The following is an 18,881-nucleotide window of genomic DNA, read 5'->3' as shown; positions in this document are numbered from 1 at the left end:
TGCGGAGCACAGGCTCCGGACGCGCAGGCTCAGCGGCCATGGCTCACGGGCCCAGCCGCTCCGCGGCATGTGGGATCCTCCCAGACCGGGGCGCGAACCCGGTTCCCCTGCATCGGCAGGCGGACGCGCAACCACTGCGCCACCAGGGAAGCCCTGGGTTCAACTCTTGTTTCAAATGCCTTGAGAGTGAAGTTAGGTCCCTCCTTTCAGTAGAACTTTGAGATCTAAATTCTGAAAGTCTACAAGATTTCTTTTTGCTTTCCAGATCTGCCTCTGGCTTGTGGCATTAGCATTTACTCAGCAAAATTCTGGGGAGTGGGGGAGATTGGCAGGTAGGGAGGGCTAGCTCTGACCCTGGGCTCTTTTGAGATGCTCATCTAAGTAGACAGTCTTCATTTAGCTGTTAAAGACTTCACTGGTTTTTCCTTTTCCCTGCAAAATTCATTGCCTGTTGCCAGCATGCTCCTCTGTCAGTTCTTGCTCCCAGGGAATAAAGTGGCCACCCCTGATTTGGCTCACCCAGGAAGGGTACATTCCTTACTGGAATTTGGTCCATTAAATTTTTTCTGCTTGCACAACTCTTAGATAGCTTTAAGGAAAATAAGATATTCTTAGCTTATCCATTGTTTTCTTGTTGTTGCAGTAGAAATGGTGGTCTTTTGTGACCTTTCACATCCTAAGTGGAAGTGGAGCTCTGAGCATGTAATGGAAGTCGAACTCCTTTCTGTGTATCCCCCTAACCAAGCACACTGTAGTAGATTTAATGGGCAGAATTTAGATATACTTTTGTGTGTGTCTCTGTAGCTAGCAAATCAGCCATGGTTGGGAGTGAAGAGTCATTACATCATGACAGTAGTTGCATCTGGGGTGGATTTAGGGCATTCCAGACCATCTTCATATTGAACTTAAATGTCTTTGTCAGATAGATTTCAACATTGGCTTTCACTACTAGGTCTATGTTTGTGGTTTTCTACCCTCTCTGTAATGCAGACTTGTGTTTGATATGGTGTCCTTAGTTTTAGAAATCTGCCTGGAAGTAAAATGGTACAAACATTTGATGAAAATTATCGTCGATTAGCTCTATATTATATACATTATAGAGCAACTTTATTTTTATCTATGTGTAACCTACTAGGTAATTATTGCTCAGATAACTTTTGTTCTTTGGCAGTAAATTTATATGTGTGTATATGTATGTGTGGATGTATATGTAGATGATATGGCATGTATCAGTACTTCATTACTTTCTATGGCTGAGTACTATTGCATTATGTCATATACTACACTTCGTCCACTCATCTGTTGATGGACATTTGGTCTGTTTCTTTTTTGGCTATTGTGAATAACGCTGCTATAAACTTGGGCATACATATACCTGTTTGAATACCTGTTTTCAGTCGTTGGGAGTATATATCTAGGAGAGGAATTGTGTGGTTATATGTTAATTCTGTTTAACTTTTTGAGGAGCCACCAAACTGTTTCTCATAGTTCCTGAACCGTTTGACATTCCTATCAGTAATGTTGGTTCCAGTGTCTCCACATCCTTGCTAAAGCTTGTTATTTTCCATATTTTTGATTATAGCCATCATAGTGGGTATGAAGTGGCACCTCATTGTGGTTTTGATTTGCATTTCCCTAATGACTAATTTTGGGGTTTGGAGGGTTTTTTTTTTTTTTGGCTTATACAACAGCAGTTTACTTTTTCACAGTTCTGGAGGCTAGAAGTCTAAGATCAGGGCACTGGGAGGGTTGATTTTTTTCTAAACCCTCTCTCTTTAGCTTGTAGATAACTGTATTATGTGTCTTCACATGGTCTTTCTCTGTATGTGTGTCCAAATCTTCTCTTTCTATGAGGACACAAGTTACATTGGATTAGGGCCCATCCTAATGAACTAATTTAACCTTAATTACTTCTTTAAAGACCCTATCTCCAAATACAGTCACATTTTGTGGTATGGGGAGTCAGAACTTCAACATGTGAATTTGGTTAGGGATGGGGAGGGGACACAATTTTTTTTTTTTTTTTTTTTTTTTTTTTTTGCGGTACGGGGGCCCCTCACTGTTGTGGCCTCTCCCACCTCTCTGCGGCATGTGGGAGCTTCCCAGACCGGGGCACGAACCCGTGTCCCCTGCATCGGCAGGCGGACTCTCAATCACTACGCCACCAGGGAAGCCCCTGAGGGGACACAATTTAGTCATAGCATGGTTTAAGCTATAGCATGAGTTTTGGGATTATCAATGTTGGAAACATACTTGTTGTATCTAAGGAATAAGGAAAGCTTCATAGATACAGGATGACTCAACTTTAAAACAAGCAATAAAAAAATCTGCTTTCAATAACTTATTGTTGGTTTTGTAATTTAGCTTATGTTTATTTTGGTTCAAAGCAATGTGCTTCCAATAAAAGAATCAGATTCCTTTTTACTCATTCCTCAGTAAATGGTTCTGGACACAATGGCAACTTGAGATTTCCATTGAAATCTTTGTCCTTATCCTCACCTTCATCATTATTGTCACCATCGTCATCAAGCTAACAATTATTACCTAACGACTGTTGATGTTGAACATCTTTTCATGTGTTTGTTGGCTATTAGTATATCGTCTTTGAAGAAATGTCTATTCAAGTCTTTTGCCAATTTTTAAGTTGGATTGTTTGGAATGTTTTAATTGAGTTGTCTTTTTATTGTTGAGTTATAAGAGTTCTTAATGTAGTCTAGATACTTAACCATTATTAGATACATGATTTGCAAATATTTTCTCCCGTTTTGTACATTGTCTTTTCACTTTCTTATGCTTTGATACACAGAAGTTTAAAATTCTTTATTGTAATAAATAATATGTAACATGAGATCTACCCTCAACAAATTTTTAAGTGTACAATATTATTAACTCTGAGCACAATGTTGTGCAGCAGATCTCTAGAATTTTTTCATCTTGGATGAGTGAAATTCTATACCCATAGAATAGCAACTCCCTTTCCCCGCCCTCCTACCAGTCCCTGGCATCCACCACTCTACTTTCTGCTTCTGTTGAGTTGGCTACTCTTGATAGCTCATACAAATGGAATCATGTAGTATTTGTCCTTTTGTGACTGACTTATTTCACTTAGCATAACGTCCTCAAGGTTCATCGGTGCTGTAACACCTGACAGGATTTCCTCCTTTTTTATGGCTGAATAATACTCTATTGTTTGTATGTACTACATCCCCCCACTTCCCTTGGCTGCCTTCTTTTTTTTCAATAGGAGTATTTGGGTACTATTTGACAAAACAAACAATGTTCTTTAAGCAAACATTTATTGAATGTCTGGATATGATTTGGCAATAGGATATGGAAACAAACATGAGAAGGACATGATAATTGACCTCAAGGATCTGCTGTGCAGAGGTGTGGGGCTGTGTGTTAGGACACATAAGAAAATATACACTGAGAGTCTCAAGGCCTAAAAGGCAAACTTTGGGCTCTGAGAAGAACAGGATCTGGATGGCCTAGAGTAGTTTCCTATACAGAAGTGGGGAGAAAGGAGGCTATACCACATTTTCTTTGTCTATTCAGCTGTTGATGGGCATTTAGATTGTTTCCACCTCTTGGCTGTTAGGAAGAATGCTGCAGTGAACATGGAAGTGCAAATATCCCTTAAGAGCCTGATTTTTATTCTTTTGAATAAATTCCCAGAAGTGGGGTTGATTGATTATATGGTAGTTGTATTTTTAATTTTTTGAGGAACCTCCATACTGAAAAGTTTTTCATTTTGATGAAGTTTAATTTATCTGTTTTTTCTTTTGTTGCTCATGGTTTGGTATTATATCTGAGAAGCCATTGCCAAATTCATGATCATTGAAGATTTACTGCTCTGTTTTTCTTCTAAGAGTTGTATGGTTTTAACTCTCACATTTAGGTCACTGATCCATTTTGAGTTAATTTTTGTATGTGGTATGAGGTAGGGATCCAACTTTACTCTTTTGCATGTGGCTATCCAATTTCCCCAGCACCATTTGTTGAAAATATTGCTCTTTCCTCATTGAATGGTTTTGGTACCCTTGTTGAAAATCAATCTGGCATATACGTATGGGTTTATTTCTGGACTCTCAATTCTATTCCTGTGGTCTATATGTCTATCCTTAATGCCAGTACCACACTGTTCTGATTACTGTAGCTTTGGATTGGTTTGAAATTGGGAAGTATGATTCTTTCAACTTTGTTTTTCTTTTTCAAGATTGTTTTGGTTATTTGGGGCCTCTTGCAATTCCATATGAATTTGAGGATCAACGTTTCCATTCTGCGGTTCACTGTTCTTTATTGCTGAATAATATTATACTGTATTAATATGCCAGTTGGTTTATCCCATCTTCCATCAAGTAGATTCTGTTGATAGGGAATGGATAAACATATGTATTCTCTTCTTAAATCTGTGTTTTCTTTATCATATTACTTGGGACTTAGGGTTCTGCCTTAAGCAGGCTCTACATTGAATGAATTTATTCTTCCAAAGCATTTGTTGCTAAGGAACCAGTGGCTTTTGGGCCACCTATTTTATATTCCAGCTTTAGAAAATACTGTGTTTTCAAGACATAATATTCTCTATTCATGATTTATACATGTTTTATCAAGAAAAACTGTTTTACAAATAATTTACTCTCTTTCTTCACAGGTACCCTTTCTATCTCCTTTGGAAGGTCATATTTACTTAAAAATAAAGTGTCAAGTGAATTCAAGTGTTGAAGAAAGAGGTTTTCTAGTAAGTAACATCACTGGATCTATATTTTCTTTTTTCCATTTTGTGAAGCATAAACTTGGTTTCCCATAGGAATGAAAGTCTGTGTGACTAAGTGATAAACTGGTTCAGATTTGTTGCATGTCCACTATATGCCAGTCACTGTGCTGGTGTTAGAATATAATAGGCCACAGAAAATAATCCCTGCACTCAGGAACTTTTAGTGTAATAGGAAGAAATACAAGTGAACAGTTAAGTACAATACAGTACTATAACGGGAGAAAGCATAGAGTGCATGGGTGTAAATTGGTGGGACACCAGGTCTTAGGTATGAGTGGGAAGGCTTAAAGAAAGGTACTGGAAGTAACTTGTAAACTGCTAGCTGAACAAGTTAGCCAGAGGGAGAGAAGAGGGAGATGTGCTCCAGATGAAGGGAAAAGCATTACAATGGCCTGGAGGGCCCTTCCCTCTCTCACCCCCACCAGAGAAAAAGATGACACATTTAGATAGTGGCAGGTATTTCAGGGTAGCTAGAGCTTAGAGTCTGAGTGTGTGTATGGAGAAGGGGTAGTGAGAGGAGTGATTGGGGAGGAAGGTGGGGTTAGGGGAAGTGGAGCCAAGTGTTAGAGGGCCTTTTAAAGACTTCCGACTTTATCCTGAAGTCGGTTGGGTACTCTTGTAGGATTTTAAGCAGAGGATTAACATCAAATTTGGGGTTTAGGAAAGTCATTCTGACTAACGTGCGGAAGTGGACTGGGGAGTGGCAGAACTGAAGAAGATTAGTGAAGAAACTGAGTTACTCCATGAGAGAGGGGTTGGGGGCTGGCAGTCAGGGTGGAGAGAAGGACCCACAGTGGATAGATGAAGGAGGAAGAAGTGCAGACCCTAGTGGTTTGGCTGTAGGGGTAGAGAAGCAGAAGTAAGGATGTCACCCAGATCCCTGCCTTGCACAGCTTGTTGGGTGGCAGTGATTATACTGAGATAAGGGGCCCTGGGGGAGGAGCAAGTGTCCATGTTTGGGGTGGAAACTGTTTTTCCCCCAAATTTTATTGTGGTAAATTGCAAGCATACAGCAATGTTGATAGAATTTTACAATGAACGCCCGTATAGCCAGCATCTAGATTTTGCCTTTAACATTTTTTACTGTCCTTGTTGTATCATGTATCTACTACCTAGTTATCCTTCTAGGCAGTCCTGAAAATATCATATTTTGGGGGGAAGAATTTCAAAGTATATTGTGGACATTAGCATGTTCCCATGAATCTTCAGTGTACATCCCCTGAGTTCTGACACAGGCATACATCTGTGTAACCCAAATTTCTATTAAGATAGACAATATTACCCCAGAAAGTTCCCTCATGCCCCTTGTCATTCAGTCCTCACCCACGGTAGGAAGTTTTAATGAGATAAGTTTTAAATATCTTGAATTTTAGATGTGTGCAGACATGTTTCAGAGTTTGAGTTTGGAGCTCAAGATAGACATTTTAGATGAGGTGAAGGTTTGGAAATCTGCAGCAGAGAGATAGTAATGGAAGCTCAGACGGCATTGAATAGCCAGGAGAACACTAACATTTAAGCCACAGACATAGGAAGAGAGTCTCTCAAGGGAGACTACAGGGAGGGCAATGGAGAACTTAGTATCATGGTTGCCAGGGGAGGAGAGTCCGCAAGAGGGAGTGGTCAAATTAGACACTATTGGACTTATTAATGAAGTGGTCATTCTAGTCTTGTTGAGAGCAGGAGCTAGATTGCAAATGGTTATAAAGGGAGTGGAGGGTGAAGAATGGGAGTGCAACAACTCTGAAACAAAGTTTGGCTGCAGAGGGCTAAAGAGAGTGTGGTACCTACAGAGGTATGTAGGGTGAAAGAAGGATTTTGTTGACATTTTATTAAGATTGGAGAGATTTGAGCATCTTTAAATTCAAATGGGTAGCTTCTAATAAGGCCAAAGAGGGCAAAGGTAGAGGCAACGGGGAACCTGCACTTTAAGGAATAACACATGGAACAAGGTCATGAGAGTGAGAACAAATAAGACCCAGGCCACGGTTCATGATCTGGTACAGAATTATACTCTTTCCATTATCAGAGGAGGAACGTATGTGTGTAGAATACACAGAAGATTGTGGGTGTGGTACCAGAAGTAGAGAAAATCTACTAGCTTTGATTTTCTTTGTGATGCAAGAATTTGAGCTATACAAAAGATATCACAAGTCAATTTGCAGTTGCTGACAAGGGCACAGAAAGAAGAGCTAGATTGTACAGAAAGTCCAAGCGGCCAAGGTGACTGTAAATCATACTTCATAGCTTTTTTCACATGTAAATCCAGCAGGTGGCACTAGATATTCTTGGAAAAGTGTCTTTATAAATTTCTGACTTGAAAGCAGTGTTTACTTACTGACCTTTTCCTTTAATGTAAATATTTCCGTATTTTACCCTAGATACCTTTAGCCCCTGATATACTCTTACGACATTCATTTGCCTAAAATGTCTGACCTACTTAATGTTTGAGCAGGGCTCTTAACTATTGCCTAAAATGTCTGACCTACTTAATGTTTGAGCAGGGCTCTTAACTACTTTAGAGTTAGATCTTTTCGGGTTTACTCTATCTTGAATCCTATACGCCATTCTTATCACATCCACACGTACAGAAATGTGGTAAAAAAAATTATTCAGAACTCCCCCAAATAACTTCTGTCCCCTGTCTAAGCAATGCCTTTTAATTACTTCTAACCTCTGTAAAAAATAGAGTTAGTAATTGAAATGGTTCAGTTGCTTGGTTCAGTTTTCCTTCCCGATGTGCCAGGGACAGCTGGAAGGAAGGAGACTACCAACCAGAGAAACTTGCTAAGTGATTCTAAAATGGTACTAGTCTAACTCTGCCAAGACTGATGAGCAGCAAGAAAAGTACGTTCTGGTTTAGCTAGAAGGTTCCAGTTCTGCTCTGTGAGCGTGTGTTGTCATCTGATTTCCTTGGCCTTCAGTTTCCCCAGCTATAAAAATGAAAAAGCTATCCTCTTGTTATTTTTCTCTGATTATAGTAGGGGGTAATGATAACTTGTATTATTTTTATCCATCAAATTTTTCCTTTTCTATTACCTTTATGATGTAAAAGGTGAACGTAAACACAAAAGGGAGCTGTTGAGTCATTTGTACTAACTTTGTGCTTGAGATTGAAATAGCAAGATTCCTGGCCTTGATACAGAGTAGAATAAAAATAAACTTAAGTACTTTATAAAAGAGAGAAAAGAAAAAGAAAATCATGCAAGTAGATTTTGAAGTATGAAATATGTCAACATACTGAGGTTCAATGTATAGAAAACATTTAATTGATCCTCAAGTTTCTAAAGTCAGTATTTCATTGACTTTTCCAGACCATATTTGAAGATGTTAGTGGTTTTGGTGCCTGGCATCGAAGATGGTGTGTTCTTTCTGGAAACTGTATCTCTTATTGGACTTATCCAGATGATGAGAAACGAAAGGTAATATTAATATTGATGGTCAGTGGTGAAGGCCCTAACTGACTTTCAGGGAATATTTCATGCAAGTGTTCCCCGTGGCCCCCATCAACCACCCAAATGCCCCGCTAAAAATATTAACTAAGCCATTAAATATGTTCCTGTTGAAAGACTAGTGAGTGTATGTGTGTGCATGTGTGTGTATTTGTGTAAAAATTTTATATCTTATCCATTCCCTGTGATTTGACCACTCTTGAAATACTTTAAGGAATATATTTTTCTTTTTTTCTGGAATGTTTCATAATATTTTTTAATTGACACTTTTAGTTAGAAATATTTTCAATTCACTTTTTTTTTTTTTTTTTTTTTTTTTTTTGTGGTATGCGGGCCTCCCTCTGCCGTGGCCTCTCCCGTTGCGGAGCACAGGCTCCGGACGCGCAGGCCCAGCAGCCATGGCTCGCGGGCCCAGCCGCTCCGCGGCACGTGGGATCTTCCCAGACCGGGGCGCGAACCCGGTTCCCCTGCATTGGCAGGCGGACGCGCAACCACTGCGCCACCAGGGAAGCCCCTCAATTCACTTTTGTATTTTATTAACAGTTGATTTACCTAACTCTGAGATAAAACAGAAAGGAAAAACCACCATAGGAATACAGTGGTTTTGGTTTTGTTTCTAAAATTTGATAATAGAATTTTATGGATACATTATATCTTGTTTTTAAAGAATTTAATGTTATTGCCCAAGTGTGGTAATTTATTATCCAAAAACTGGAAAATAGAAATAAGCAGAAATATAAAGTAAAATCATCTATAACAGAGATAACTACTGTTCACATTTTGCTGTGTATCCTTCTAAATTTTTTAAATGTATAATATGTAATAGTTATATATCCATTTATGAATCTTTTTTAAACAAAGTATCATGTTTTTTATAACGTAATTTTTACTTGATAATATCCTGATATCTTTCCACATCAATAAAAATACATCTGTGATATTGCATTAGATAGTTATATGTATTACATTGTAGCTATATAAAATTTTATTTTAAAGTTTATTGTGAAATATTTAGAACCTTCAAATAGACAAAAAAAAAACAAGTAATTTCCATCAACCTCTGTATTATCAGTCCAGTTAAAGCTCCTCATGTAATTTTCTCTCCCTCAGAGAGATAACCCCTATCCTGAAATTATTTTGTTCCTATGTATTTCTTTAAATTTTTATTATATATTATATATAAGCAGTATATTATTGCAGTTGCATATTTTGAAGCATTATACAAATAGGTCATACTGTATATACTATTCTGCAACTTGCATGTTTTAAGTCAACATGATTTGTGACATTAGTCTATGCTGGTGTGTGTAGCTCTAGTTTGTAGAGCTCTAGCCATCTTTCTCTGTACTAAAGTATTCCATTGTAAGAATGTATCATAATTAATTTATCCACTTCTCCTATTTATGGGCACTTAGATTATTTCCAAGTTGTTGCTATTATAAACAGCTCTGCTATAACTTAGCTACATGGATCAGAGCTCTTTCTTGAGTTTGTATCTAGTAGCAGAATTGCTGGTTTGTAGGGTTTCGCACATCTTCAGTTTAGCTAGATTTTGTCCAGTCATTCTTGAAATTGGTTGTACAATGTTCTGTTCCCACCAGGAGTATATGAGAGTTCTCAGTGTTCCACATCCCACCAACACTTGATATGTCAGCCTTTTAAATTTTAAACTCTTGTCAGTGTGATAGGTGTGAAAGGTTATTTCACTGTGTTTTTATTTTGCTTTTCCTTGATTGAACATTAAGAGTAAGCATCTTTTCTTATGTGTTTTGGCCATTTATTTCCCTAGTCTTTTGCTTGGCTTATGTTTTAATTTATCTGTATAATATCTTTTCATAAACAGAAATTTTTAATGCTAAGATAAATCTGTCAGTTTATTGCTTTATTGTTTGCTTTTTTGAGTCTTAGTTAAGAAAATCATCTCTATAGTCATAAAGATATTCTCCTATACCTCCTTATAACTTCTGAAAGTTATAAAGATTTATATTTCATATTTAATTTACCTGGAATTGATTTTTTTTCCCCAATCTGGAAACCCAACTGTGCCAGCCCCATTGGATGGTCCATTCTTTCCCCACTGATCCACATGCTGTTTCTGACATGTATCAAGGTGTCATTATATATGTAGGTCTATATTTAGGCTTTCTATTCTGTTTCCTTTGGTATGTATCTCTCAGTCTCAATTACCATAGCTTTAAAATAAATCTTAATGTCTGGTAAGGTAAGTCTTCTAACTTGTGTTTTTATTCAATAATGTATTATTTATTCTTGGTCCTTCTTTTTACACACACACACACACACGGAAATATGTGTACCTGTATATTTAACTTTTTATAATTGAAAATATTCAAATGTACACAAAACAGAGGGAAATAGTATATTGAACTCCTAGCTTCAACAGTTATTAACTTTCATGTTTCATTTCTCTCTCCACAGCACACACACCTTTTTGTTCTTGTTGGTTTGCTGAGGTATTTTACAGCAAATATCACACTTCATATTATATCATTTAACCTGTGTGAGTCAAGGTTGCCAGTTCCTAACATTTACTGGTCAGTACCCCAAGGAAGCCAGATTTCAGGCTAGCTTACCATTCTGCACTCTCTCTTCCTCATTGATTTTGGCCTTTGAAGGTTTCTTTCACCTTCTTGTGAGTTCAGTTATTTGGCATTTGGGGAATTATGAGAGGACTTTTAGAGTATTTAGTCTGCCATACTTGCAGACATAATATTATTATTTGTTTAAATAGTCCCCAATTACTGTCGTTTAATTTGTTTCAATCTTTTCACTATTATGAAAAAACAGGAACTATACCCATATAAACATCTTTGTGCACCTATGTATTTGCTTAGGATAAATTTCTTTTAGGTGAAGTTGTAGGATCAGGGTGTGCCCATTTTGAATGTTTTTTTATTGCTCGTATCAAATTGTCTACCAGTAGTAGACCATTTATGCTTTCACCAGCAGTGTATGAGAGTTTCTATCAACACCCCAACCAGCGAACATAGGTTATTACCATTCTTTCCAGACTTGGCCAATCTAATGTTTAAAAATGGTATATTTCATTCTCATTTCTTCTTAAAATTACTAATAGAGTTAACACTTTTACTGGCTTTTAAAAAATTGTTTGTGCCCATACTTGTCCCTTTTCCAATTTTTCAGGACCATTTAGTCTTATGAATTTTTTTTTTTTTTTTTTTTTTTTTTGTGGTATGCGGGCCTCCCTCTGCTGCGGCCTCTCCCGTCGCGGAGCACAGGCTCCGGACGCGCAGGCTCCGGACGCGCAGGCTCAGCGGCCACGGCTCACGGGCCCAGCTGCTCCGCGGCACGTGGGATCCTCCCAGACCGGGGCGCAAACCCGGTTCCCCTGCGTCGGCAGGCGGACGCGCAACCACTGCGCCACCAGGGAAGCCCTAGTCTTATGAATTTTTATCTTTGACTGTCATACCATAGGAATAACATGGCTTCCAACAATCCAAAGCAATAGTTTAGCCTGGTCTTTTAGAGATACATAAAAAATATTTACAAATGAAATCTGATGTCTAGGTTTCTGTTTATAGAAAGGGAGGAATTAAGTGGGCTATAGACAAAAGGTGGTTGAATGTGTGTTTCTAATTGTTAGAGCTGATTAATGGATACATGGAAGTTCATTATGCTGTTCTTTTTATTTTGTATCTGTTTGAAGTTTTCCATAATAAAAAGTTTGTTTTTTAAGTTGACTAAGAGCTCCAGTTGACATCTTTGGTTTCTATTTTTATGACCAGCAAAAACCAATAATAAATGTTAAATATGTTTCTCTAAACTCAGTGTAATTAAACTTTAACTTTTAAATTAATGCCTTTTTAATTTTAAATTTGTATTGACTGGAACACTGCTTAATGCTTACTGACTTAAATGGTCTTGTTTATTTTCTACTAATCATGTTTTTTAAAAATTTGTTTTTAAAGAATCCCATAGGAAGATTAAATTTGGCCAATTGTACCAGTCGGCAGATAGAACCAGCCAACAGAGAATTTTGTGCAAGACGCAACACTTTTGAATTAATTACTGTCCGACCACAAAGAGAAGATGACCGAGAGACTCTGGTCAGCCAATGCAGGGACACACTCTGTGTCACCAAGTACGTATTGGGCTGTAAATATTTCTGTCAACTAAGTGATTGCCCACTATGTTCTTAGCACTGTAAGAAATATCAGAGATGATCCTTGTCTTTGAAGAGGGTACAGTCTTAATGAGGAAACAAAACACACACACATTAGTAAGAGAGTAAGCTAATAATTAAATCAATATAGTTAAGAAAAATACAGCATTCAAGTTATATCTTAGCTTATCATGTTTTCTAGTATACTCACAGTATAGCCATTTTCAGGACAGTTACCTAATATTCTTTGGGCTGAGTTTGAAGATTTCATGTGTAATTGAGAAGTCAAGTATTTTTTAAAGCGATTTGACACATCCCTTCCTGTCTATTCCCCAAATACCCTCGATTAACCTGCTGACTTACAAAACAATTTACTCTGCAAATTTCTGGTTGGAGATTAACAGAATAAACTACTGGGAGTGTCACTTTTCGTTAACCCTAATCTTAAGTATAAGATGCAAAAGCTTATTGCTAAGAGCCTAAGGTTCTTTTGCTTGGATGCCCAAGAGAAGCTTGCAGACCAACTTCAATGTACAAAATTATGATTAGGGACAAAAGTTAGAATTTGACAGAATCTCTGTTAATCAGACTGTTGCTGGATATTGCAGACAGGGAGATGGGTAGAACTGGCTCCATGAGTTTCTGATGTGGAAATATCAGAAAGTTCAGCCAAGAGACACTCTATTAAAATAGAACAAAGTTGCCCAGATACCACCAGTTGGTTTTAAAACAGAGAAAGAAGGGACGCGTTCTTTGGAAATTCTTGATGTCTAGATTACTTTCAGATTAATTTAGTTGAACTCATCCACTCCTTTCCTTCGGGGACCTTCTGTGCAGCAGTGACATCAGACAGGACAGGAGAGGCAAATTGGATTTATAGTCACTTTCTTTAGTAGCTACCCTGTTCATGGCCACAGTCAGTGAGGGAACCAACCAAAATTCAGTCCCCAAGTACTTCCTGACCACAATGGCCCTTTTTAAACATTACTCACATTTTTTATATAGTCTTATCTTTTACTTGTTACATAAACCCTACCAGACTTCGACCTTCTCCTGCGGTAGAAATAGTTATATCACATATTGCTCTAATTACTCTGTAGTTCACTTGCATGCAGTTTTTCTTATTATAACATTATTGTAATTTGAGTGGACACTTTATCCAAGCATTTGAGAGAGGCCCATTCTCAGCTCAGTCTTGGCTGAGTCTTTAGCTTTGCTTGGTGGCTTCTTAAAACTTATTTCACTTTTTGATCATATATTTTGCAGAGTATATACATTTTACAGTTCTGCATTCTCCTTTGTATTATTTATCTGTTTCTCCCCAGGGCCTTTTTGACCTATGCCTTTTATCTAAATTTAATGTATCTCGTTTTTATTTCTACTAACCAACCTTGCTGTCTTTCCCTCCTTCAATAGAAAATATTTATCATCTGATCAATATTGCCTACTTTGAAATATAGATTATACATTTGAACTAGAAATGTTTCATCACATGGGGAAGCAGTATTATACAGTTGAACTTTGAAGTCAACAGACCTATGTTTAAATCCTGACTCAGTGACTTACCAAATGTGACCATGGCAAGTTACTTAACTTTGCTAGCCCTCTGAAATCTCCTGTGTCAGAGGAGAAGAATAAACTCCACAGAATGACAGTAGAGGTTAATGAGTAGACACACTTAGCATGGTGTCACGCACATGGAATGAGCTCAACGAATGGTCACTATCGTTACTGTAAGTATTGTGTTCTCTCCGTTGACTAATAGATGATCAACTCACTGCTTATTCACGCTTATACCATTTCTAGTACCAATGGGGAGAAATTATAAAGATGGAGAATGAGTACAATACAACCTACTTCTAACACCCGGCTGTCCTCTAGAAGAATGGTCTGGCTTGTGAATTAGGGAATTCCCCTTTCCCCCCACCCTCGCCTGCCACATCAACTGGATATTCAACTTGTAGCTAAATATGGATACAAAGGAGAGATTCCTGATATGAACAAAGAGATTAGGATAGACAAAGTCTTAGGATCTTCAGATCATTTACTGTAAATACTGTGCTCTGCTAATACAGTGGGACAAGAATAATGGGAGACAGTACAAAATAGTATTATCTATAAGGCCGGGTGAAGGTTCATGAGTCTGTGATTCCAGCTCTTGGGGACCCTGAGTCTGAGGGATCTGGGGGGGCTCCCATATTCAGGCCTGTGGTGCGCTTGCTCTTCTAGGAAGTGACCCATGCTCAGTGGCTGTCCTGCACCACCAAATTGCTCAGTCAGACCACCTGTACAAGATTAGTTACTGTCTTTGCTGTGAAACTCCATCATTTCCCAAATGTAATCATTGTGAGTTATGGTTCAGCTAACCAACCTGCAGGATGATTCTCTTTTGTTGTAATTGGAGAAGCACTTTACTATGGGTCTCTTGATATAGCATCCATTAAAACAGGGGTCCCCAGGCCCTGGTCTGCGGCCTGTTAGGAACCGGGCCGCACAGCAGGAGTTGAGCGGCGGGTGACCGAGCGAAGCTCCCTCTGCCGTTCCCCATCGCTCCCCATCGCTCGCATTACCGCCTGAACCACCCCCTCACTGGCTGTGGAAAAATTGTCTTCCATGAAACCGGTCCCTGGTGCCAAAAAGGTTGGGGACTGCTGCATTAAAAGGTGGTAAAGAGGGCTTCCCTGGTGGCGCAGTGGTTGAGAATCCGCCTGCCGATGCAGGGGATACGGGTTCGTGCCCCGGTCCGGGAAGATCCCCCATGCCGCGGAGCGGCTGGGCCCGTGAGCCATGGCCGCTGAGCCTGCGCGTCCGGAGCCTGTGCTCCGCAACGGGAGAGGCCACAACAGTGAGAGGCCCGCGTACCACACACACACACACACACACACACAAAAAAAAAAAAAAGGTGGTAAAGAGTTACTCCTTTTACTATTTAGGCTCCGCCCCCCAGCCCCCCATCCCACCCCAGCAAGAGTACTTGGAGATATGGAATGGGGGAAAGGATCCTGATCTTTTTGTTTGTTCATGTAGGAACTGGCTGTCTGCAGATACCAAGGAAGAGCGGGATCTCTGGATGCAAAAACTCAATCAAGTTCTTGTTGATATTCGCCTCTGGCAACCTGATGCTTGCTATAAACCTATTGGAAAGCCTTAAACTGTGGGACATTTCCAAGTCATATAGAGGTTTTCTGACTTATGTCATAAATGTTTCTTAAGAGCATCAGTTTTGCTGGTTGCATTTTATGCTTTAAATACAAAAGGGTATGTGCCAATATTCATTCACTACATATTATGCAGTATTTATATCTTTTGTATGTAAAACTTCACCCGATTTCTCTTTTGTTATTCATAAATGATTGGAAGAAAAAATTTATTATAGTTGATTTTGCTAAATTTTAATTTAAAAGCCTCATTTTCCTAGAAATCTAATTATTCAATTATTCATGTTAAAATATTTTTTTTTAAGTAAGGAATTTTGAGTTGTCTTCCTGGAGCTGTGGGTCTCAAAGTAGAAAGGTCTTCCAGGGTTGGAGACAGAAACCTCACACTTGATCATTCTTTCTCTAGCCTCAGTACTTTTTTCTAAAGGTTGTGGTCATTTATTGATCATGATATATCTTGTTACTAGAGTACTGAAAGAAAAATCTAAGGGACCTTGCAGAAACATTTTTAGTAATGGAGGTAAGAACTTTTTCAAAACAGCAAATGTTTATTAGTCTGAAGCTTAAGGCTGCCTTCAAATAAGAGATGTGGGCATAGGGGATATTATTGTGTGAGATTTGGGGGTTAAATGTTTTATTTAGAAGACTTAATAATCACATGGTTTACATTTACTCAGTTACTATAAATGCTGTGTGGTGCACATTTTCATGGAATACAGGCTTTTAAAAATAACTATTTTTGCTCTATAGCTTACAGACTCCTCAGATATACTTGGCAAATTAGTTCTTTCTGTTCCTGTAACAAGAACAAATGTAAATTGAAGAATCTTTATATAAGAAAAGTAAACGTTACCAAGCTACTATGACTAATACTTTGCTTGCCTAAGTTCTTGTCTTTTTTCTTTTTCACATCAGTGTATGACAGTGTCTAGACACCCACCCATTATGAAAATCACTTGAGAAACTGTTAAGTCATGTTATTACCTTTAAAAGCCTAATGCCTTTTTTTAAATTATAAAGTATTGTAAATGTAAAGCATGGTCTCAACTTTAAATACACTTTCAATTTCTTCTCTGAACTGTTAAAGTTATTGATGGCCTCATTTATAAACACTAAATTCTGTCACCTCCTGTCATTTTATTTTTTATTCATTCAAATGTGTTTTTTCTTATGTGTATTATAAAAATATATTTCATGATCTCCTACCTAAATAAATACTTGCAAATGGCTTAAGGAATCAGCTATTTAAGAAATATTATTAAAATGTGCCGTGAGGCTGCCGTGCATCCTAGGCTACGGGCTTCTTGAGGGGATTGTACTGACTTGCTGAGGGTATTTCATTCATCTTTTTACCTCTAGCCCAGTGCTCAGCCCATTGTGTGTTCTTAGAGTCACTGTTGAATCGGGAGGTAGATGAAGGATCCATTTCTGAGGCATTTCAATAGAATATGGTACTTGGATGCACATTCGAGGAGATGGAGGATGATTCCCAAGTGCTTAGCAGAGACTGAGTAGATAAGTAACATCACCAGCCAAAACAGGGTATAGGTTTGGTGGGATTGATGACAGGGCCCCTTTTATTTATTTGTGGATTTGTTTTTATTTTTTAAATTTCTTTTTAAAGACATTTATTTATTTATTTATTTATTTATTTATTTATGGCTGCGTTGCTGTGCGTGGATTTTCTCTAGTTGCGGTGCGTGGGCTTCTCGTTGTGGTGGCCTCTCTTGTTGCGGAGCATGGGCTCTAGGCGCATGGGCTTCAGTATTGTGGCGCGCGGACTTCAGTAGTTGTGGCTCGCGGGCTCTAGAGCGCAGGCTCAGTAGTTGTGATGCACAGGCTTAGTTGCTCCGCGGCATGTGGAATCTTCCTGGACCAGGGCTTGAACCCATGTGCCCTGCATTGGCAGGCGGATTCTTAACCACCGCATCACCAGGGAAGCCCTTATGTTTATTTTTGAATAGGCATTATATGTCATTATACAAAATTCAAAAGACACAAAGAAGTTAAGGTGAAAAGTATGTCTTTTTCTCTTGTCACAGCCACTTTTGCCAATTTTGCCATGTCTTCCTAGAGAGATTCTGTGCATATTACATCAACATATTTCTATTCTTTTGTTCATTAAATATATTTCACACATACTGTTTGTTGTAAGTGAAAGAAAAAGGCATAACAGTAGTCCTTAGCAAACATTATATCTTAGTATATGTATAGAGGGTATATAAAGTTCAGTTTTAGAAGAAATTTAAGGTGATTGTGGAACATACATTAGAAATACCTCATAAAAGGGAACCCTCTTGCACTGTTTGTGGGAATGTAAATTGATACAGCCACTATGGAGAACAGTATGGAGGTTCCTTAAAAATTAAAACTAGAGCTACCAGCAATTCCATTCCTGGGCATATACCCTGAGAAAACCGTAATTCAAAAAGACACATGCACCCCAATGTTCATTGCAGCACTAGTTACAATAGCCAGGTCACGGAAGCAACCTAAATGTCCATCAACAGAGGAATGGATAAAGAAGATGTGGTACATATATACAATGGAATATTACTCAGCTGTAAAAAGGAATGAAATTATGTCATTTGCAGAGACATGGATGGACCTAGAGATTGTCATACAGAGTGAAGTAAGTCAGAAAGAGAAAAACAAATATTGTATAATGTTGCTTATATGTGGAATCTAGAAAAATGATACAGATGAACTTATTTGCAAAGCAGAAATAGAGACACAGGTGTAGAGAACAAACGTATGGATACCAAGGGGGAAAGGGGGGTGGTGGGATGAAGTGGGAGATTGGGATTGACATATATACACTACTATGTATAATATAGATAACTAATGAGAACCTACTGTATATCAGGGGGAGCTCTACTCAGTGCTCTGTGGTGACCTAAATGGGACGGAAATCCAAAAAAGAGGGGATATATATATATGTATAGCTGATTCACTTTGCTGTACAGCAGAAACTCATGCAACATTGTAAAGCAACTATACTCCAATAAAAATTAATTAAAAAAAAAAGAAAGAAATACCTCATAAACCGTGGGAAATACTGCTCTGAAAATTTCAGTGTTATGTGCCTAGGGGGATTGTTGAAACCATTAGAGTCGATAAGATCATCCAGGGAGTATGATGGTGGAAAGAGAAGCAAGAACAAAAAGAACATGATCTTTAGGGGAAAAGTGAAAAAGGAGTGGCTGATGATTATCTTCCATGAAAGAAATACAAGAGTGATGTCTGCTGAGACCAAAAAAGGCTCTTAAGATTTGACCACAAAATCAAAAAGTGGGTTAAAGAAAACAACTGAAATTTGAAATGGTCAATTCGATAAAATGGTTCAGATGAAAAATCAG

At 38.3% G+C, this 18,881-nt stretch overlaps 1 protein-coding gene across 2 annotated transcripts in view; it reads left to right on the top strand.

The window, feature by feature from the left end:
• ANLN (anillin, actin binding protein) overlaps positions 1-16,644 on the top strand; it is a 58,866-nt gene extending 42,222 nt beyond the window's left edge. Inside the window, exons 22-25 of one of the 2 annotated variants that reach the window (XM_007114460.3) lie at positions 4,652-4,738; positions 8,086-8,193; positions 12,171-12,343; positions 15,392-16,644. In XM_007114460.3, coding sequence (XP_007114522.2) covers positions 4,652-4,738; positions 8,086-8,193; positions 12,171-12,343; positions 15,392-15,515 — 492 coding nt within the window. In that variant the 3' untranslated portion in view covers positions 15,516-16,644. The remainder of the gene's footprint in view (positions 1-4,651; positions 4,739-8,085; positions 8,194-12,170; positions 12,344-15,391) is intronic. The other variant, XM_007114461.3, reaches the window with a different exon arrangement.
• The last annotated feature ends 2,237 nt before the right edge of the window (positions 16,645-18,881 follow it).

This window comes from Physeter macrocephalus, chromosome 5 (genome assembly GCF_002837175.3).
Source record: "Physeter macrocephalus isolate SW-GA chromosome 5, ASM283717v5, whole genome shotgun sequence".
Lineage (NCBI taxonomy): Eukaryota > Metazoa > Chordata > Mammalia > Artiodactyla > Physeteridae > Physeter > Physeter macrocephalus.
Note: the sequence above shows the minus strand (reverse complement) of the source record. Positions and strands in the feature narration are given on the sequence as shown.